Source organism: Onychostoma macrolepis, chromosome 16, assembly GCF_012432095.1.
Source record: "Onychostoma macrolepis isolate SWU-2019 chromosome 16, ASM1243209v1, whole genome shotgun sequence".
In the NCBI taxonomy this organism is placed as follows: Eukaryota; Metazoa; Chordata; class Actinopteri; order Cypriniformes; family Cyprinidae; genus Onychostoma; species Onychostoma macrolepis.
The window spans coordinates 26,078,008-26,101,727 of NC_081170.1; the positions used below are offsets into that span (position 1 = coordinate 26,078,008).

At 38.8% G+C, this 23,720-nt stretch overlaps 1 protein-coding gene across 6 annotated transcripts in view; it reads right to left on the reverse strand.

The window, feature by feature from the left end:
* The window catches only part of adcy2a (adenylate cyclase 2a), a 174,576-nt gene that overhangs the window by 47,642 nt on the left and 103,214 nt on the right, over positions 1-23,720 (reverse strand). For all 6 annotated transcript variants that reach the window (XR_009266354.1, XM_058746794.1, XM_058746795.1 and 3 more), the window contains one exon: positions 14,013-14,174. Coding sequence is in view for 5 of the 6 variants with exons in the window: in XM_058746794.1 (XP_058602777.1) it covers positions 14,013-14,174 (162 nt within the window). In the remaining variant the exon portion in view is untranslated. The remainder of the gene's footprint in view (positions 1-14,012; positions 14,175-23,720) is intronic.

The window sequence follows — 23,720 nt, forward strand, 5'->3', positions numbered from 1 at the left end:
GACCATAAACTAGATGTGCTTTGTCTGACAGAAACCTGGCTAAAACAAGATGATTACATTACTTTAAACGAGTCTACACCCCAAGATTACTGTTACAAACATGAACCGCGTCCAAAAGGTAAAGGGGGAGGTGTTGCTACAATTTATAGAAATATTTTCAGTATCTCTCAGAGGTCGGGTTTCAAGTATAATTCGTTCGAAGTAATGGTGCTTCATATAACGTTATCCAAAGAAACAAGTGTTAATGATAAATCCCCTGTGATGTTTGTACTGGCTACTGTATACAGGCCACCAGGGCACCATACAGACTTTATTAAAGAATTTTCTGATCTTCTATCGGAGTTAGTACTGACTGCAGATAAAGTCCTAATCGTTGGTGATTTTAATATCCATGTTGATAATGAAAGAGATTCGTTGGGATCAGCATTTATAGACATTCTAAACTCAATTGGTGTTAAACAACACGTGTCAGGACCTACTCATTGTCGAAATCATACTCTAGATTTAATACTGTCACATGGAATTGATGTCAGTGGCGTTGAAATTTTACAGCAGAGCGATGATATCTCAGATCATTATCTAGTCTCCTGTATATTCCATATAGCTAAAGCTGTAAAGCCAACTTCTTGTTACAAATATGGTAGAACCATCACTTCTACCACAAAAGGCTGCTTTATAAATAATCTTCCTGACTTATCTCAGTTCCTCAGTATATCCAATAGCTCAGAACAACTTGATGATGTAATAGGAACTATGGACTCTCTCTTTTCTAGCACTCTAGATGCGGTTGCTCCTTTACGCTTAAGGAAGATTAAGGATAAGAGTCCAACACCGTGGTATAATGAGCACACCCGCGCCCTAAAGACAGCAGCCTGGAAAATGGAGTGCAGCTGGAGGAAAACTAAATTAGAGGTATTTCGTTTAGCTTGGCGGGAAAGTACCCTATCCTACAGAAAAGCATTAAAAACGGCTAGATCTGATTACTTTTCATATCTTCTAGAAGAAAACAAACATAACCCTCGGTGTTTATTCAATACAGTAACTAAAGTAATGAAAAATCAAGCATCAACAGGTGTTGGCATTTCCCAAGAGCATAGCAGTAATGACTTTATGAACTACTTCACTTCCAAGATCGATACTATCAGAGATAAAATTGTATCCTTGCAGCCGTCAGCTACAGTATCGCATCAGATAGAGCACTATAGATCCCCTGAGGAACAATTTCATTCATTCTCTACTGTGGGAGAGGAAGAATTGTATAAACTTGTTAAATCATCTAAACCAACAACATGTATGTTAGACCCGATTCCATCTAAACTACTAAAAGAGCTGCTTCCAGAAGTCATAGATCCTCTTTTGGCTATTATTAATTCATCATTGTCTTTAGGATATGTCCCCAAAACCTTCAAATTGGCTGTTATTAAGCCTCTCATTAAAAAACCACAACTTGACCCCAAAGATCTAGTTAATTACAGACCGATCTCAAATCTCCCTTTTCTGTCAAAGATACTAGAAAAGGTAGTATCCTCACAATTATATTCCTTCCTAGAGAAAAATGATATCTGTGAGGAATTCCAGTCAGGATTTAGATCGTATCATAGTACTGAGACTGCTCTCATTATAGTTACAAATGACCTGCTTCTATCATCTGATCGTGGTTGTATCTCTTTATTAGTTCTACTGGATCTTAGCGCTGCGTTCGACACTATCGACCACAACATTCTTTTGAATAGACTAGAAAACTTTGTTGGCATTAGTGGAAGTGCCTTAGCATGGTTCAAATCGTACTTATCTGACCGCCATCAGTTCGTAGCAGTGAATGAAGAGGTATCATATCGATCACAAGTGCAGTATGGAGTACCTCAAGGCTCAGTACTAGGGCCGTTACTTTTCACACTTTACATGTTACCCTTGGGAGATATTATCAGGAGACATGGTGTTAGCTTTCACTGTTATGCTGATGATACTCAGCTCTATATTTCTTCGCGGCCCGGTGAAACACACCAAATCGAGAAACTAACGGAATGCATAGTCGATATAAAAAACTGAATGACGAATAATTTTTTACTGCTAAATTCAGAAAAAACAGTGTTAATTATCGGACCTAAAAACCCCACATGTAATAACCTAGAACATTATCTAACACTTGACGGCTGCTCTGTCAATTCTTCTTCATCAGTCAGGAACCTAGGTGTGCTGTTCGATAGCAATCTGTCATTTGAAAGCCATGTTTCTAGCATCTGTAAAACTGCATTTTTTCATCTCAAAAGCATATCTAAATTGCGACCAATGCTCTCAACGTCAAATGCAGAAATGTTAATTCATGCGTTTATGACCTCAAGGTTAGACTATTGTAATGCTTTATTAGGTGGTTGTTCTGCACGCTTGATCAACAAACTACAGTTAGTCCAAAATGCAGCAGCTAGAGTCCTTACTAGAACCAGGAAATATGACCATATTAGCCCGGTTCTGTCAACACTGCACTGGCTCCCTATCAAGCATCGGATAGATTTTAAAATCTTGTTAATTACTTATAAAGCCCTGAATGGTTTAGCTCCTCAGTACTTGAGCGAGCTCTTATCGCATTATAGTCCTCCACGTCCGCTGCGTTCTCAAAACTCTGGCCGTTTGATAATACCTAGAATATCAAAATCGACTGCGGGCGGCAGATCCTATTCCTATTTAGCACCCAAACTCTGGAACAATCTACCTAACACTGTTCGGGAGGCAGACACACTCTGTCAGTTTAAATCTAGATTAAAGACCCATCTCTTTAGCCTGGCTTACACATAACACATTAATACGCTTCTATTATTCAAATCCGTTAAAGGATTGTTAGGCTGCATTAATTAGATCAACCGGAACCGGGAACACTCCCCATAACACACGATGTACTCGTTACATCGTAAGTTGAATGGCATCTACACTAATATTTGTCTGTTTCTTTCCTAGTCTGTTTCTCAGTCCGTATCCGATCAGATGGTGGATCAGCACCAAGAGATGATGTCTACAGCCCTGATCGTCAGCGGAGACCAGCACACCCAGATGACCCCCAGAGATATATCCCCAGATATATCAACCAAAAATAACAAAATAACTAAAATATAATAAAATACCTAACTACATAATACTACTATTGTTAGAAATTGCAACAAAATTAGAGTTTTGGTTCCTTGCCGCTGTCGTCTCTGGCTTGCTCAGGGGACACTTAATTTCTAGCGATTATCGCCGATTTGATTGCACAGATACTATTTAAACTAAACTGAGCTAGACAATGACATCTCTGAATTCAATAATGAAATGCCTTTAACTGAAAATTGAGTGTTTAATCTTATCATTATACATTACTGACACTCTATCCTCCAATTTGATATTGTTAAGTGCTTTGACACAATCTGTATTGTAAAAGCGCTATATAAATAAAGGTGACTTGACTTGACTTAAGCCTTTCGAATATACATGCCAAATAAACAAGTTTTGACAACCAAGCAGTGGCAGGCAGTGGGAGAATTCCAATTTTGAGTCTTTCAACAATGAGTGCACTTCTTTGCGCAGTTCATAAAGACGTCCGAGTGCCTTCCCTCGTGATAACCACCGGACTTCAGGGAGAGAGAGACTGGAGAACGAGCGGTGAGTAAGTGGGTCAAGTGCAAGATGACATTCACCTGTTTCTCGTTCCAGTGATTGGCGTGGAGAGATTAAAAGCCACCGTAGGACAGACAGTGGCAGAGAGGAACCAGACTGAGGACTCGGGAGGGCAAAAGACCGTGGCTGAGCAGAGACTCACCAAAGTGCTGTGAACTTATATGATTTGAAAGTGCCGGAGTGCACAACAGTTATTTTTGTGGACACGTAATAAATTTTCCCGAGCCTCAGTTACGCCGACTCCGACTTCTTCCTTCCTTCTTCCGAACTTTGTTACAGCCAGCAACTGAGCAGAATTAGACATATCAGTCATTTCGTCGACTTGCAGTGCATATTTTTTTCCATTTATCCTATCAGTCAACTGACTCTTAAATGTTCCCTCCTGGTGGAATGATCTGCCCAACTCGATCCGAGCAGCTGAGTACTTAGCCATCTTCAAGAATCGGCTAAAAACACATCTCTTCCCTCTTTATTTGACCCTCTAACTATAGCACTCTCTATTTTAATTCTATTCTTTAAAAAAAATCAAATAAATAACACTAGCTTGCTCTATTCTTTTTCTATTCTATGTTTTCTTTTTATTTATTATATAATAATTAAAAAAAAATTGCTATGTGTACTGCATTAAGCTAACTGAGACTTGTTATAGCACTTGCATATCATTGCTCTTTTGTTTATTTTGATTGCTTCCATTGTCCTCATTTGTAAGTCGCTTTGGATAAAAGCATCTGCTAAATGACTAAATGTCTAATGTCTAATGTCCTCGAGCATTGGGTCGCAGTGGCAGGCCTCAAACAGCTCAACTTTTCACCGCGGCTCTTCTGGCCGCAGCGCCGCATGCAGCCAGGCCTCCAGCTTTTTGCTAGCGGCGCAGGCCATGTTGCAAATAAATTTTTAGGTAAAGTTACTAAAGGCAGGTCGTTTGTTGCTAAAAGTTGTTAAACTATGTGGTGACATAATGGATGTTGTCATTTTGTAACCATGAAGCAAAACTGCGTAGAACACACAATGAAATTACTCAAATTTTCTGTATTAATTTTCACTAGCATTTTACCTATATTTTAAATTACACATTGTACTCAGATAGACAGATAAAATGAAAAAGATTGATTTTCGAGAAAATAAGTTCAACAGTGTACCTAAATAATTAACGACTTTTCCCTCAGTAAATTCCTAATTTGCTGCTTATTAATAATTAGTAAGGTAGTTGTTAAGTTTAGGTATTGGGTAGGGTTAGGGATGTAGAATAAGGTCATGTAGAATAAGGCATTAATATGTGCTTAACTACTACTACTAATAAATGGCTAATATTCTAGTAATATGCATGCTAATAAGCAACTAGTTAAGAGACCCTAAAATAAAGTGTTACTGAAACAATTATTATTATTATTGAACAAGTGCAACTAGCAACCTAATTCGCATGTGATGTGCATACTGCTAGGCATGCACCTCTCTTCAAGTCTCTAGCAGCTGATGTGCTGCTTGGCTGGCTAGCTGTTTCAATACTTTCTTTTTATGTGGTTAAGAGGAAATGCATGTCTTTTCATCATTTTATCACTCTTTAAAAGTTGCTAAAAGTTTCCAAATACTTTTTTAAATAGCTAAATCCATTGTTAGTGCTTTAAAAAAACAAGTTACTAGGGTAGTCTGAGAAGTTGTTAAATCTAGCAACAAAATTGCTAAATTAGCGGCACTGCAGGCATTTCAGCATTTCCTGCCGAATGTGACAAACCACTCCCCTTACCTGTGGCCTACAGCTAAAGCAGCTGAAACACTCCAGCTCCTGTAGCACACACTAGCGTGAGGCTGCCTCCGCTAGCTGTGCAGGCTACAAGGCTCTCCAGTAGTTTCCTCCGAATGTCACAAACCCCCGTGGCCTATAGCTACATCAGCTGAAACAAGCGTGAAGCTGCTTCCGCTTACAACACAGGCCCTCACATCTCATTCAAAGTCACGGCCCGTTCCACCAAATGCTATCGCCTCCGGAGTCACCCCCAGTGGCTCTCAAAATCCGAGCACAGATCCTGGCAGGTGTGGACATAGACCTCTCATCTAGGGCCGTCACTAACGATTAATTTGGTAACCGAGTTATCGGTCGATAATTCTGATGATTAATCAGATAAATTATAATTCTTTTTTTTTTTCTTTTTTTGTAATAAAATAGGCCTAATCAACAATGGCTTTTAAAATGACCTAAAATACATATATAATAGCAATGAGGCCATAATAATTGGTTCAAATAAAGTATCAAAGCAAGTAACCATGGTTTTGTTGAACAAAACTTAACATAATGTATTATAAACAATAATATGTACATTAGCATTATATCAAAAGCCTACAGAGGGTGCCAATGGCCTGACGATTGTTTTTACATGTCATTGTGTGATCCTTGTTTGGCTAAACAACATTTAATTCAAATTTACCAAGGGTATTGGTTCGCGTCTCCATGTACCCACTGTATGTACAGCTTTTCCGAAGTTGCAAGCTTGCTTGGTAGCTCACCTGGTTCAGCATTGTGTTGTGCATGGGTACAAGTTCAGTGAAACATGAGTCACATTAAAAGAGCTCAAAGAGTTGTAAAAGAAAGCTAAAATGGCATGGCTGCCTTGGCAAATGCATTTTTCTTTCAAGTTCGCTTTTGTTAACACTGTTGGTTTAGTGTAGGTGGTATGTTAATACTAGGCGATAGAGCATTAACATTTTAGTGCCACTCAACAGACATTTAATTTCTGGAATGCCGTGAAACATACAACAAACAATTTAATAACATGTAAACTGTTTTGGATAAAATTAAACATGCTATTTCGTGCTACATTTTAAACTGCTGTGAAGCGTGCTACAAGCAACACAATATTCATTTGCATCCATTTGTGACCTGTGCTGCTGGCAAAATGAGTCGGAATGAGCAAATTTTCAAAAATGAGTTATTTTTATTCTTTCATTCTACATTAAAATACCTTCAAAATGATATATGACTTTGATTGGAATCGGGGGAAAAAATAAATTAAAAAAAGACCAAAAATGAGCAATAGCTGTTTGAAGGTGATAGAGTCAGCAGAGTTGATTTTGAAAAAAATCGAGTTAAAGATTTCAAAGCAAAATCACCTAGCGACGTTGCATATTTTCCTCCAATTCTTTTCTTAACAATAATTAGCTTACTGTATTATTAATCACAATATAGCTATTTAGATTTGATATTTGTTATTAAAAAAAGAACAGATGCAAATAAACAGTTTAATTAAGACCTACTGTATTGCATGGATCTAATATAATGTTACACATCAGATTTTTCTCCAACCATTAACTAAATGTTTATGTAAGACATAACAGATTATGTTTGTGCGAATCTCGCCAAGACATAGGCTATTTCGCAATAATGTATAGGGAGATCGCGTGCTCTGGGAGAGGCGCGTTTTATGCATGCGCTTTGCACATGTCAGTCAGCGCGATAGTTTTGTTTTAATCAGCATGGGTTTGAAAATCATATTTCACTGGTTTGGACTCATGTCATCAACAATTCGATATCATTATTCACAAAGCTGGAATGCTGCTCTTTGCAACAATAGAACTACAATTTGTGCTGAGAAGCAGCAGCAGTCATCCAGAAGTGAGCAGAGAAAAAGGTACTCCTCTCAGATAAAGTACAAATAAAGATAATTTTAGATGTTTAATTACTATTTGGAGCATTGGGATTGCTAGAAAAGGGCTGAATTAACTCATTTTTGTGGAAACCTCAAATTCGTCATTTTTCACTTCTTTTGCCTGTAGTTCAAAATCAGGCCATCAACGGGCACATTTTTTAATGAGACTGTTTAATAAACTCGCATCTGGCTCTTATGGACGTCATCTGAAAAGTGCAGCGAAATGTACACAGAGAAACGTATTTCAGGTTTTGCAGAAATGTAGGTCATCATGTAATTCCAATGAGCCTGGGTTGACCTTGCCTGAAAGATTTTCCCCCCCTAGCAAAGTTCTATTATACAAATGATATAGCACAGCAATATACCTGAAGATATCTGTTGTTTGTTGTAAGAGTTATAATATATATATATATATATATATATATATATATATATATATATATATATATATATATATATTTTTTTTTTTTTTTTTTTTTACCTACAATTTATTGTTCAACTTAATTATAAAAGATGTCAAATGAATTTAAAATCCACTTGGCTCAAAAATCTGAGAATGTTTATATTTCTGTGTGTAACTCAAAGGAAGAGAGAAATGGAGAGGGTCAACAGATTATTTGCAATTAAATTAAATGGGCATTCTATATATATCCATTCAGTTAGAATTGCATCAACCCATTCATCTTTTGGATTGTATTGCTGTCCTCTCATTCAACACCCAGTTGAACCTGTGGCTCTACCATCATCATTACACACTAAAGTGCATGAATTGTTATTTACTGAGTGCCCAACAGGGAAACGCTAAACCATAATGAAATTTCACCTGCCAGTGACACCAAGATTAGATCCAATCAACTCACCCTGAGCATCACTGAGGCAGAACAATATCACAGCTAATACAAAACAGACAAAACTGTAATTCTAATTTAGCCCCCGAAGGCATCCAACAAAATAAAAAGGTTTTAGAAACATATCAGATTTGAAAAAGGTTAAGAGGTCACAAAAACAGCTATTCAGGCATTCTGTCTGTATCTGATTCAGACCTTTTAAAGCTCCCAGCATTAAAACGTTAGTCTAGCAGTCTCTTAGGTTTGTGAATTTTGACCTTGCAATTAACAGTCAGATACATAATAAAAAAGGGATCTACCCAGAATAATAGCAGCTTCTCTATTCTCATAATAATTCTCATAACAGTAAGAAAAACAAAATAATGAATTGTATTCTGTTTCACACAAAATCATCATATGTTTAATACATGCATAACATGTCTAGTTGCACAAATAACAGGTCATGCTGTGTGGTTTAGTTAGCTAGCACAGTTTTGACTTGCTTTTAGAGATCATTTCTCTCTTTCACCAGTAATATGGCATGTTAGACATAACAATCATTGAAAGAATCCATCTGCGTGGATGTCAAACCTGCAACTTAAAAAAAAAAGTGTTAACCCAAAAATGAAGTCTGACATCATTTATGAGTTATGAAAGAGACATCCCAATCAAATCAATTTTGAAAGAACAAATTTATTGTATGCCCCAAAAGCTCATCCTAAAGCATGTGCTTCACTGAATCAAAATATGTAGTGCCTGATATCTATGTTTAACAGCTGGGAAAGGAAATATTATTTCATGTAATCAGTATACTATGAGCTGTCCCATACACATCCACCATAAGGTAAGATAAGTGACAATTTGCTCTTGCAATTAGCAGTTCTACCAAAAATGGCTTTGGGTGCAGTGGTTGAGATGCTGACTGGAAGAGCTTGCAGAAAGATCACACATGCTGCAGAGATTCTAGCACAGTTCTGTGTAAGAGACTTTCCACCCTGGCGCCCAAAGGGGCAAAAATCTGTTCTTTCACAGTTAGTATGCTAACACCTCACAGAGCAGGACAGAGTCATGCCTTTTCTGTATTTCAGAAATCAGGAAACCTCGTCTGTTGTGAATGCATTCACATTACACTTAGGACTATGAAGTTAAGCTCAAAAAACCCTAATATTGTTTATATATTAACATATCATTAATTAAAGCAAAATCACATCACAACCAAATGTATGCATTTAAAATCACTTTTATTGTTGTTGTTATTAAACATTGTTAAACATTCTTTTCAAACCACTTTTTACCCAGTAATAATAATTTAAACATTGGAAATGTATTACCGTACTTTAGTGCCCCAAGTCCATATAATTTGCACAAAACTGCTAGGGAAGCACATTAATGTCTTTTTCATTGCACTGCCAAACTACAGTTTGCCAAAATGCCTCTCAGTCCTGTGCCTGAGGCACTACAGATGTTAAAGGATACACAGCTTTCAAGACTCTCTCTACCCAAGACCAGAAGGCATAGTATGAAAGGAAGTGAAAGAAATTCGAGACAGTGTGAGAAATAGGGAGTAGAAACAGCATTTGGCAATTGTGAGAGGGTCATGTATGGTTCTTTTTGAGTAATATAAGGCTATAAGGAACATTTGCACTGAATACAAGAAATGGCCACTGAAAACCGAACATTCAATGACTTTTTATAATGATATTAAGGGTTACGGTTCATATAAAGTTTGACCTTTTAAACAGAATTATGAATACATGCTATTACTGTATGCCATTTACAGAAATTGGCATTTACTGAAAGGTCATATTTGCTTGTTTACACATTCATTTGAACTAAGACAGGAGCAAGTTAGCTTCCTGAATTTTCTAAACAAGCAATCTGGTTGATAATGAAATCTGACACCATGGGTAACATGGTTAAGGAATATTACACCAAGGGAAAGTCAGTCTCTAATATTTACAGATATATTATAAAATTTACAGTTACATTTAGTCAGAGAACAGACGTCCTCATTTTCTGAGGATACTCAGGAGAAGCCAAATATTCACCAGAAGAGACGGACAGCAGCGCGCAGCAGTGCGTAAGTGTTGCAATACTTGGTCATAGATCTGTTGTTTAAATTATTTACTTGCTTTTAGGAAGGAATACTTAGTTTCCCATCTATTTCTATTCTGCATTTTCGTTGAGGTTTCTATGTTTGATTGCACTTACTGTTAATTATAATAATTTGCACCTCGGCTAAGAAGGAACCTGGATCATTTTCATTGCTCCTTGCAAGCGAAGTGTTAGTTTCGTCTTGAGCTATTTGCACTTGGCTATTGGCTGGGCCAATCAGAAGCCGGCCACAGCTGTTTTCACTGTAGTGTGTTAGGCTGTATTTATCAGAGGTCCGAGCGCTGACGTGGAAGCATCAGCGGAAGCGTTCAGCCTCCTCGTGTGAAGACCGACGAGGGTAAAGACCATCGACTTTTCCTGCGCGACTTTAACCGAGCAACGACACCGAGCGACACACTTAAGTATCCTTTTTTTCCCCCTTCCCTTACACACTCTCCGTTTCTATCCTCTTTCCTGCCACCTCTATCATGTGTTTCCAAACCATTCCGGTTCTCTCTCAACCACGCTCTAACGTCACACGCAGACGGCAACGTAACCCTGCTAACCTGCGCCTTATCTCTACCTCCTCCACTACACCTCTTTCCTTCTCTGTGGGTCTCTGGAATTGTCAGTCAGCTGTCAACAAAGCTGACTTCATTTCTGCTTTTTCTTTAAAATCCATGCTCAGCATCTTGGGCTTGACTGAGACCTGGATTCGTCCAGAAGACTCAGCAACCCCAGCTGCTCTCTCTACTAATCTCTCTTTCTCTCATACCCCGCGTCAAGTCTGCTCATTTCTAACAATTGGAAATACTCAACCCGCTATCCCCTATGCAACTACAACTCATTTGAATCTCATGTCATTACTGTATCAGCTCCCATAAAACTCCAGATTGTGGTCATTTACCGTCCCCCTAGCCAAATTCTAGCCACCTTCCTAGAGGAGCTGGACGGGCTGCTGTCCTCTTTCATGGAGGATGGCACTCCGCTCTTAGTCTTTGGTGATTTCAACATTCACCTAGACAAACCTTATGCTTCAGACTTCCATTCACTCCTAGCTTAATTTGATCTCAAACGCCTTACCACTACTAGCACGCACAAATCAGGCAACCAACTTGACTTAATTTACACACGCAATTGTACTGCAGATAACATTCTGGTACAACCGCTACATACTTCGGACCATTTCTTCATTACATTTACATTACACTTTGCTTCTCCTGTGCCACCAACCCCCCTACCAGTTACTTTTAGACGAAACCTGCGCTCCCTTTCTCCTTCCCATCTCTCCTCTGTAGTATCCTCCTCTCTTCCATCACCCACCCATTTCTCATCTCTGGATGTAAACGCAGCTACTGAGACTTTATGCTCTACCTTAACCTCTTGTCTAGACGACATTTGTCCTCTCTCCTCTAGGCCAGCACGGGCTGCTCCTTCCAACCCCTGGTTATCCGAGGTTCTTCGTGAACATCGGACTACACTCAGAGCCGCTGAGAGAAAATGGTGCAAATCAAACGATCTGTCGGACCTCAGTAGGTACCAGTCTTTGCTCACATCCTTCTCTGCTAAAGTCCACACTGCCAAATCCTCACATTTCCGCAACAAGATCGACAGCGCTCCAGACATGCGTAATCTCTTCAGAACATTTAATTCCCTCCTCTGTCCCCCTCCACCTCCTCCCACCACCTCTATTACAGCTGATGACTTTGCCACTTTCTTTACAGACAAAACTAGATCGATCAGCGGTCAGTTTTCACCTCCATGCACACAGGACCCTCAACCTACCACATCCACTGCTAAAACTCCCATCTTCTCTTTCTGTCCCCTCACTGAAGCTGACGTATCCAAGCTTCTCCTCTCCAACCATCCTACAACATGTCCTCTTGACCCAATCCCCTCACACCTTCTCCAAGCAATCTCACCCACACTCTTACCTGCACTCACACACATCATCAACACATCCCTCCTCACAGGCAACTTCCCCACTGCGTTCAAGCAGGCTCGGGTAACCCCACTGTTCAAAAAACCGACATTAAACACTTCTCTTATAGAAAACTACAGACCTGTCTCTCTCCTTCCGTTCATAGCGAAAACACTTGAACGAGTTGTCTTCAACCAAGTCTCACTGTTTCTTTCACAGAACGACAAACTGGATGCTAAACAGTCAGGTTTCAGGAGGGGCCATTCAACTGAGACTGCGCTTCTTTCGGTCACTGAAGCCCTGCGAATTGAAAAAGCCCATTCCAAATCATCAGTCCTCATTCTGCTGGATCTATCTGCCGCTTTTGACACTGTCAATCATCAGATACTCCTGTCCACCCTCTCATCACTGGGCATCACTGGCATTCCACTTCGCTGGTTTGAATCCTATCTCACTGGTAGGTCTTTCAGGGTGGCCTGGGGAGGGGAGGTATCCAAAGCACATCAACTGGTCACTGGGGTTCCTCAGGGATCAGTTCTTGGACCCCTCCTCTTCTCCACATACACTACATCACTGGGTCCCATCATACAGGCACATGGATTCTCATACCATTGCTACGCTGATGACACACAGCTCTATCTCTCTTTTCAACCAGATGATCCAACGGTAGCTGCACGGATCTCAGGCAATCTTGGTGTAATCTTTGATGATCAGCTGACCTTCAAAGACCACATTGCAAAGACTGCTCGATCTTGCAGGTTTGCACTATACAACATCAGAAAGATCAGGCCCTTTCTGACAGAGCATGCTGCACAACTTCTTGTCCAGGCCCTTGTCATTTCTAGGCTGGACTATTGCAATGCTCTTCTGGCTGGACTTCCGTCAAACACAGTCAAACCTCTACAATTGATTCAGAATGCAGCGGCACGACTGGTCTTCAACGAGCCCAAAAGAGCCCATGTTACACCTCTCTTTATCTCCCTGCACTGGCTACCAGTCGCGGCTCGCATCAAGTTCAAGACACTGATGCTTGCATATAGAACAACCACAGGCTCAGCACCCGCTTACTTGCACTCTCTATTAACAAACTACATCCCCTCCAGAAATCTGAGATCTGCTAGTGAGCGACGCCTCGTGGTACCATCACAGAGAGGCTCAAAAACACTCTCCAGAACATTCTCGTTCATCATTCCTGGCTGGTGGAATGATCTTCCCACCCCTATCCGGAATGCTGGATCCCTGTCAATCTTCAAGCAACAACTGAAAACTCATCTCTTTCGACAGCACTTGACTTCATCCTAAAACTTTAAAAAAATAAAATGAAAAAAATAATAATAATTCTCTTTACTTATTCCTTCCTTTGGTAGTTTGTATTTATTTGAACAATGCCTGAGACTTGGTGTTGCAAGCACTTCGTCTGTCTGATTGCCTCTTCAAGATGAATCGCTTTATGTATTCCCCAATTGTAAGTCGCTTTGGATAAAAGCGTCTGCAAAATGACTAAATGACTACTCCGTTTTTGATACCCGTTTTTATATAATTATTTTCCATTTTGGGTCATTTGTTTTATGATTAATTTTATGATTCAGTTTTAATTTAAATGTGATTTAAATGTTCGCTATATAGATGTTGAGTGACATGGTGTGCAGAGGAGAAGCACAGCAGTTTATGTGATGTTTATGTGGCACGGAAGAGTTATCTCTGACAATAAAATCATCTATGACTTAATAATCATACATAACCTGACTCATAGACACATGCACAGTCACAAGCAATTGGCAAGGATCCTTCTCAACAGACAAGGCAAACTTCAACAGTTGCCGCACAGGGTAAAGCTCACAGCTCTTGGCAAGCACATAACAAGACAGATGGGAGAGCACTGACCTGCCATACCAGGGGCTCCACATGGTCAACTGTAGAGGAGAGGCAGACACTGAGGACGACAGTATGAGAGGACGCGGTGAGCACGCTGGCTATGATGGCATCTCTCATGGAGAAGGGGAGCATGGTGTATACCACAAAGATGATGAACAAGAAGAAAGACACCTAGAATCAGAGTAAACAAAACAAGAGACAGTAAAACATTAAGACAGATTCTTTTGGTTATTTCAGGTGTTAATGTCGGGGAAGGTTGTAACATGTTTTATTTATGAGATAATCACCACATTGTTTGGCCAAAATAATGGTTTAAAATGTTGTTTTATTTTCTTCCAAATCTTGCTGAAAATTTTTAAACACTCTTTGTCACAACTTTACTCATACTGTGTGGTGTTATAACATAACACACTAATGAGTGTTCATTGAACCTTATGTTTTTACTGGGTAATAACAGTAATTTAAATGGTTCTGAATCCCAACATAACTGAACATAAAACAATACCATGTCTTCCTTTTCTCATCTTTCTCAAAAGCACAAAAATAAAATTCAATTTAAAATTTTAACCCTTCCCAAGACCCATACGCAGCATGCTGAGAACAACAGTTTTAGTTATGTCAACATCAAAAATAATTTGTGATCTAGTGAGTCTGTAAATTTATTGAATAAAAGTGTATTAAATTAATTGAAATCATTAATTAATCAGTCTCTTGTTCTCTGACTTGGGGGTGACAAACTCTCAAGGCCAATGATTCAAATGTTTAGTTTCATTGTGTTGGTTTAACCATTTATAATGGAATTTTGCTTATACAAAGACTTCAGTGACACCTGCATACTCGAAACTTTAGGATTTTAAATGCTGATGTGCATACAACTGCAAGCAGTGTTAGGTAACCAATGCAAAAAGTAATTTGTATTGTTTTATTTTTTTTTAAACACGCAAAACACCAAAATGCTTTTTGTTTCATCAAATTTAATTATGAATTACATGAATCACATAAATGACAGCCTATGTTTTCAATTCAAAAGACAAAATTTTGGGATCACGTGACCCTTCGATGGCGATGCAAGCTTAGTCTTTCGCTCTGCTCACTTTGCCACATATTGTATGATCCTGTCAGTAAAATTTGAACCACTCTGCATTGGACCCACCATGAGTGTTAAGGCAGACAAAGGGGATCGGAAAAGAGAGATTGAGCAATCGCCAATGAAGAAAAAATTCAGAGATTCCGCCATCTCCACAGAAGATCTCGACGATGCTATAGGTGTGTTCGACTTCATGCAGCGCTGAACAGACCAATCGGCGAGAGTAGCCGTTTGCAGTCGGGGGCGGAATTGAAAGCGGAGACGTCAAGTCAGACACTTTCTGCTCCCGATAGTGATGTTTGCATACTCCTATCACAGATGAAGTGAATAACATGCTATATCTGTCAAATGCACGGATGTTTTAGAACTGTTTTCATGAACAACAGAAATACTTTTTATATACTGCTTAATTCAGGGCCATCTGTTCAAGAATAAAGTTCAACATAAACATGTACTATTTAAATACCAATAAGCCTTTATCAGTGTTTTTTATTATTAAATGTGACTCATTATAACATTGTGACTATACAGTAAAAAAAGCTTTTACTGTTCTAAAAACAGATTTGTGGGCAGTATTTTTTTATTATTATTATGTAATAATGTAAGAATATGTAAAGTGAATTCATGCCAGGGGTAAAATTACAACAATTTAAAGTAACAAAAAGCTTCATAGGTCTTTCTTGCTTTTTTGTTCTTAATTTTATCTAATGTAGTAGTACCATTTGTTTAATCTCTTTTTATAAAATGTTCCAAGTTTGGCTTAGCTTCCATTTTTTCACACGATTGTGATATTTTCCTAGTAAAATAATATTTGTGAGCTGTATTGGAATTGAAGATGTTCGAAACACACATCATTGTTGTCATGTGGTGAATTTGGCCAATCGTGAAACAGCTGTGTGGTCATCAGTGCTCCCGCGATTGCTCTGGAGAAACTGTGCTGGCTGAGTCAGCCGGCTGCTCTTGAAACGCTCTAGCAGTACTTTGATGCCACACGTGACAGTGACGTGGCGTCGGCGCCGGTTCAAGTCGGACAAATTTTCTAACCGGCATGTACTTCAAGTCAGCCGCCGGTCGGTTTTCATGGCGCCGCATGAAGTCGAACACACCTATTGCTAGCCGTATTGAACTAGCATTTAAAGAGCAGCAAAGCACTTTGAATTCGGTTGTGAATTTGGCAGTAAGAGATGCAATGGACTCTGTACTGATTCCAGCATTGTGCGAACTGCGTGAGGACATACAAGCGACCAACAAGTCTGTTAATGAGCTAAGAGAGGAGTTTGAGGCCATAGCTACCACGGCGAAGCAGACACGTGACCGCGTTGATTCGGTTCAAGCAGATGCACGTGAGGATAGGAGGGCAGTCACGGACATAAGAAATCAGCTGGAGCGACTCACAGAGAAGATGAAAGATATGAAGGACAGGTGCAGGAGGAACAATGTACGACTGGTGGGGCTGCCAGAGGGGGCTGAGGGATCCGACGCGGCTGGTTTCCTCAGAGTTAATCTTCCCAAGTGGATTCCTTCCTTGGGGGCCGTGACATTGAGATTGACCGGGCGCACCGCGTGTATGATGGAGGGAGAGGCTCCGATCGGCCGCGCACTCTTATCTTTCGTGTACTGAGATGGCATGACAGATCAGATATCCTGAAGGGTGCTCGGCAGGCTTATCTGGTGAAATGCGCACAGAACAATGTCACACTACTATTTTTCCCGACTTTAGTCCAGCTACAGCGATCAGGAGAAAGGCATTTGGTCCAGTTTTGAAGAAGATGACAGCGCTTGGCCTCCAGCCCTTCCTCATCTATCCGGCGGTACTTAAACTACGGCTCAAAGGGGAACAGAAAAGCTTCGATTCCCCTCAGAAAGCGGAGGATTTTATCAGCTCCCTGTCTCAGCAGAAGACATATGCCGCAGCTCTGCGGGGCAGCGACGGGGGAACAGAGGCCGCTGTCTCTCCGGTCCAGCGGGAGGAACTTGATGGCCGGGATGGACATGGTTCTAGCTGCCCAGTAGGGGATGATGGTAGGATGGACATGGACGCTTGCTAAATCTATTTTTTGCTTTTTCTTCTCTCCTCTCTACTACTGAGATATTGTCCCTGTATATCAGGTACAACGATCTCGTTGCTGGTAAGACTGACACTCCTCTTTTTTTTAATTAAAAATATTTTTTTGGCTGTGTGGGCCTTTCGGGAGACATGTCTTGCATTGGAGTGGATCGGTCACGAACCATCATTATTTTTGTTGCTCAGTCCTCGGTGATGTGCGGTCTGAGTTGTTCCTTGTTTATGGTTGTTAGCACACGTACGTCTGCAAGATGTCTGTTAAAGATCTCTTGATCTGGAAAGCATCTGCTGTCTACAAACGTCTGACAGATGTCTTTCAGATGTCAGTTTTACATACATTCTAAATCATAAACATCTTAAAGACATCTAATAGACGTCTATTTGACATCTAAAAGGAGACGTCCAATAGACGTATTGCAGATGAGCAAACACTCTAAAAAATACGTCTTGCAGATGTAAATGCAGACGTCAAATAGACGTCTCCTAGATGTACGTGTGCTATCAGGGATGTTTTTATGTTGTTTTTACTTTTTACAACAGACATTTATACTTTTATTTATTTTACCTTATTTCTAAAGGGATTTTTCATCTAGGAGGTTTGGTATCTAAAATGCATACCAGCATTTACATGCTATTTACAGAATGGAATAGCTTCTGTTTTTTTTTTTAATTTATTGAATATTCAATGCATACTCTAAATATTTTATCACTGAATGTGAATGGTTTCAATTCTGCTGTTAAACGAACCCGTGTGTTAAAATATTTACACCGTAAATCTATTTCCTGTGCCCTAATTCAAGACGTGGCATCTCAATCTGATACAACAGTCAATGCATCTTCTAAATTACTGAATAAATTTATCACTGAGCTCAACTTAATCGATCTTTGGAGAATTCAGAATACTAAAGCTAAGGAATTCACTTTTTTTTCTAATAGACATAAGACTTTCTCTAGGATAGACTACATATTTCTCAGCCCATCTTTAATTTCGTCTAATTCCTCCATCTCTATATTACCAGTTTTATTATCTGATCATTCTGCTGTGTTGTGCAGTGTTCCTCTTTCCGATGTTAAAGCCAAATCCCGTAGATGGTGCTTTAACATATCATTAAGTAATCAGACTTTCATTACTTCACTAAAAGAATATATTAAGGAATTTCTTGAAATCAATATGCCCTCTGATGTGGATCCTCAAATAATGTGGCAATCGACTAAGTGTGCCATACGAGGATTCTATGCATCTTTCTCTTCTACTCTTGCCAAAGTGAAAACTCACCAGTTTACACAATTAGAAAATAAAATCCAATCATTGCAAAATCTACAAAAACAACATTTTACTGAGCAACAGGCTACACAGTTGTCCTCTTTAAAAGAAGAATATGATTTACTTTCACTCTCAAAGGCGGAATTTATTTTACATAGGACTAGGCAAAAATATTATTTTGAATCAGAGAGACCTAGTCATTTATTGGCCCTTAGGTTGAAAGAATGCGAGTCTAAGGCATATATTATTAGTGCAATAAAATCATCGGATGATCTGGTCACCACGAAACCTGTGGCAATTAATGACATATTTAAAGGTTTTTACATGAATCTGTATAAAGCCGAAACAGATTTTGATGAACCAATTTGTAAGCAGTATTTAGATAAATTGGAATTGCCTCGGATCTCACAGGTAGATAAATGCATCTGACAATATGCGTCGACTCCTTCATATTCTTGACTTTGCAGACTCCCACCTGACCCCTTGTGCGGTCTTTTCACTTGATGCAGAAAAAGCCTTTGACAGGCTAGAGTGGAATTATATGTGGGCAGTTTTGCAATGTTTCGGCTTCGGTGAACACTTCATTTCTATGATCAAGACATTATACCACTCACCTGCAGCATCAGTCATAACTGGTAATATTATTTCGCCCCCGTTCCCTTTGCAGCGGGGAACAAGGCAGGGATGTCCGCTTTCCCCCTTATTGTTTTGTCTATCTCTTGAACCCTTAGCACAAGCCATCAGGAAATCTGAAGTATCGATTAAGATTCATTATCATAATCATAGTATTTCGTTATACGCTGATGATATTATTCTATATTTAGACCACTTTGATGTTTTAGTCTCTAGTATAATTAAGGAATTTGATAATTTTAGTAGCTTATCAGGATATAAAATAAATTGGAGCAAATCTGCTTTAATGCCAATTAACAATGTTAAAGTTAATTCTTCTATTCCCTCATTTATCCCTATTAAAAGGAATCTTTCATCTATTTGGGCATTACCACATATAAAAACATTCATAAGATTGCCAGAGACAATTTTAATAATATTTTAGTTAAGGTCAAAAATGACATTCAAAGATGGAAGAATCTTAAAGTCTCTCTCCAAGGAAGAATCTCCACTGTTAAGATGAATTTGTTACCTCGATTACCTTTTTTTTTTTTTCTCTCTATGCTACCACTTTATCCCCCTCCAGGTTACTTTAAGGAGATCAACTCCATAATTTCTAAATTGATCTGGAATGATAAATGCCCCAGAATTAAACTTACCACATTACAACATCCTAATAGCGCAGGAGGACTGGCTGTACCAAATTTTGAACTGTATTATTGGTCATTCCAGCTTAAGGCTCTTCATAATTGGGTTGATCCTCAATCTACAGTTTCTTGGAGAGTGATTGAAGCTGACAAGGTTAAACCAAATAGACTCCAAGATATTTTATTTACTGGCACAGGAAAAAAAGGGGATAATTATAAATTTGGTCCGGTTGTGGCCAACTCTATTAAAATCTGGAAAACGGTGGAACGTCTGATAGGAGGAACCTTCAAATTTTGTAACAGTACACCTTTATGGCACAGTTTTAATTTTGAATGCGGGAATCGTCCATTTGTCCAACCCTCTTGGTCCTCTTTAGGTGTAAACACGTGCAGTGATATATATGATAACCAGGGCCTATGTTCATTTCAGACATTAAGAACCAAATTTTGTTTATCAGCATCCGCATATTTTGTCTTTCTTCAATTACGTTCTGCTCTCAAAGCGTATGGTGTTACTTGGTCTTCTCCCATTTCCTCTCATCCTATGCAGGACTGGATTGCACCATCTGCTGATCAGCCATCTGTTTCTTTAATATATAATAAGATTATTGATTGCATTACAAAACCTCTTTCTATTAAAACTATTTGGAATAGGGAATTATCTGACCTTAATTTATCTGTCGACTGGGAGAGAGCGTGGTCTAATCTCAGTTTAACATCTAAAAATCTGGCTCATCGTCTTATTCACTTCAAAGTCATTCATAGAGCATACATAACTCCTTACAAAAGATTTCAAATGAAACTACAACCAAATCTCAACTGCCATATATGTAATACTACATCATCAGGTACTTTTCTGCATATGTTTTGGGAATGTCCTGTCGTCATCAGTCTATGGACACATGTAAACCTGGTTTTATCATCCTTACTGCATATTGATTGGTCTGTTAATCCAAGTTTGTGTCGTCTTAATGATGATTCTGGTCTCTGTATAAGTTCAATGCAAAAGAGAATGTTGTTTGCTGGTTTTACAGCTGCGAAGAAGACAATAATACAAAACTGGTTTACACCGCACATGTGTGGAAAAACATATTGGATCCGTAGCCTCCTGCAAATAGTGACTTATGAATGTACAACAGCACGAATCAATGGGGCCAAGCCTTCTACCATTGATGCTTGGCAGTGCTTTCTCTTTGATATGCGTGACTATATAAAGGAGTGACTTTTGTGTTTTTCTTGTCCTTCCCTCTCTCCCTCCCTTTGACTGGACTTTGAGATATTGAGTATGTGTCTGTTGTTTTTTTTTAATTTTTTTTTATTTTAAATTTTTATTTTATTTTGGATGTTATGTATGAAAAATAAATGTTGATAAAAAAAAGACACAATTTGAAAAAAAAAAAAAAAAGGGTGATTAATTTGCAAACAGTTTGAAAACTGAGGCACCGTGCTGGACTTTCTGTGAACAGTAAAGCCTGTCTTCTTTGATTTGACTGGCCATCGCAGTCATTTTGACTGATGAGCACTGTCAGAGTGCTGAAGCAAACCAGCCTAAAAATGTACATTTTAAAACTTGTGACAAGTGGCCATTTGTAATTATAATGTACCCCTCAGTGTCTATAGTGGTTACGGCCCTGCTATAGTTTACATATTGTAAGCAGCCTGTGTTTTTATTTCTCCATTCAACTAAGCATTACACCCAGCACCACACATTACAATGAGTCACTCTTCATCTGTTGTACTAAATTAGGTTTCCTCAAGTCCACACCTGGAAAGCCACTGCCATGCATAGTTTAGCTCAAACTCTGATCAAACTCACCTGACTGTAATTTTAGTAACTCTGACCTTGAATAGCTTGCTCTAGTGTTTTTGGGCTAAACTTTTGAATTTGTAGGGCAGTGGTCCTCCAGTATGGAAGAATATTCAGGACTTTTTTCAAAAGGAATTGCAAATTGTATTTTCAATTTGTGTTTTCCATATGTGTTTGTATTGGGTGGTGACATCACTCAGGCGATGACCATGCCGAATGCTTTAAACAATGTATGTAATTGGTAAAGGCTCTGCTAAAGGCAGCTGTCAATCAGTTCGTACCTGTGTGAACGAACAGACAGTGCAACCTTCTTGGCACAATAAATAATTCTGTCTTTTTTTTTTACCCAAAATGCAGTGATTATATCCTGCTAACAGCTGGAGCTACAACGGTACGCACAATAGACCAATATTCACTATTAACCAAATGCTTTTCACCTGCCTCATCATCTCTCACATTTTACACAACAGCTGATGTTAGTGAGTAAACAGACAGTGCAATTCTACACTTATGACCGTGTATTCCCCTCTTTTAATCCGTAACAGAGAGCACATGGCACCTGCCTCAAGATCTTTTCTGTTTGTACTCCAATGCACGCAATCAAACGGACAGTGCAAATCTACACGTATTTACCTATTTTCTACCTATATTTTATTCCTATCTTATAATAGAGCACCTGCCTCAAGATCTCTCGGTTTGTTTACACTCCGATTGATGCTGCTACTCCTACTCTGCCTGCCCCAGAAGAGACCTCACTAGTTGAATCTAGGTGCAGCTGTCACAGAACATGCCCGGTGGCTGTAAACAGTGAGAGATCTTGAGGCAGGCACGATGCTTAGTTGCTACGGCATGTGTGCTCCCTAACGGATTAAAACGGTTGAATAAAATATAAAGTAAGGTGGAAAATGGGCAAATAAATATAGATTAGCACTGTCTGTTTGCTTACGTGCATCAATCAGAGTGCAAATAGTGAAATATGTTGAGGCAGGTGCGACACGCGCTCCATTACAGTTTAAAGAGAATATAATATAATATAATATAATATAATATAATATAATATAATATAATATAATATAATATAATATAATATAATATAATATAATATAATATAATATAATATAATATAATAAAGCGTTCAACACGGTCATCTGTGAGTGACATCACCTCCCAATACAAACACGGCCCAAATTATAGTCCCGCCCCTGATATTGCTTGACAGGTTTCCGTGTTGACATCGGAAATTCAAATGCAAAAGGAATTGTGATTCCATTTGAGTTTTGGCAGCTTACATGCGCGACACAGAGAGAGTGAAAAAGCAGATGTGGTTATTAATATTGCTATTTAAATATGACAGGCTCATAAAACGCAAGACATGGGAAATACAGTTACAAATGAACTTTGCTTTTTCATTTGAAATTTGGCAGTCACTGTGCATTCGCAAAAGCGAAAACGCAAACAGTAATGCAAGATTGGCAGTTGCATTTGGATTATGTCACAATTCATGCGTCCACATGTGGAAAACACAATTGAAAATACAATTTGCAATTCCTTTTGACAATTGCCCTGAATATTCTTCCATACTCCAGGGCCGGATTTTAAGAAATGTTTTGTAATGTTTTTTTTTCTTTTTTTTTTTTTATTTGTTGAAAGTCAGTGTAAATCTAAAACATATACTCCACAACCATGATATTGTTGTTTTAAACCCGGATATAGTAAAAATTCTGAAAAGAATGATAATAATAACAATTTTCCCAACTCAAAATTAAAAATACTGCATGCTATCACTGTCTTGTCTTCTATGTGCAACACCATACATATTGATATAGAAGTGATTAAATGCCCTATAGATTAAACTACTGGTTTTAAAGCTATATTTCAGAGTTCTCTAGTAGCTTTTGAAGGGGTTTTGAAACCAGATGATTACATTACTTTAAACGAGTGTACACCCCAAGATTACTGTTACAAACATGAACCGTGTCCAAAAGGTAAAGGGGGAGGTGTTGCTACAATTTATAGCAATATTTTCAGTATTTCTCAGAGGTCGGGTTTCAAGTATAATTTGTTCGAAGTAATGGTGCTTCATATAACGTTATCCAAAGAAACAAGTATTAATGATAAATCCCCTGCGATGTTTGTACTGGCTACTGTATACAGGCCACCAGAGCACCATACAGACTTTATTAAAGAATTTGCTGATTTTCTATCGGAGTTAGTGCTGACTGCAGATAAAGTCCT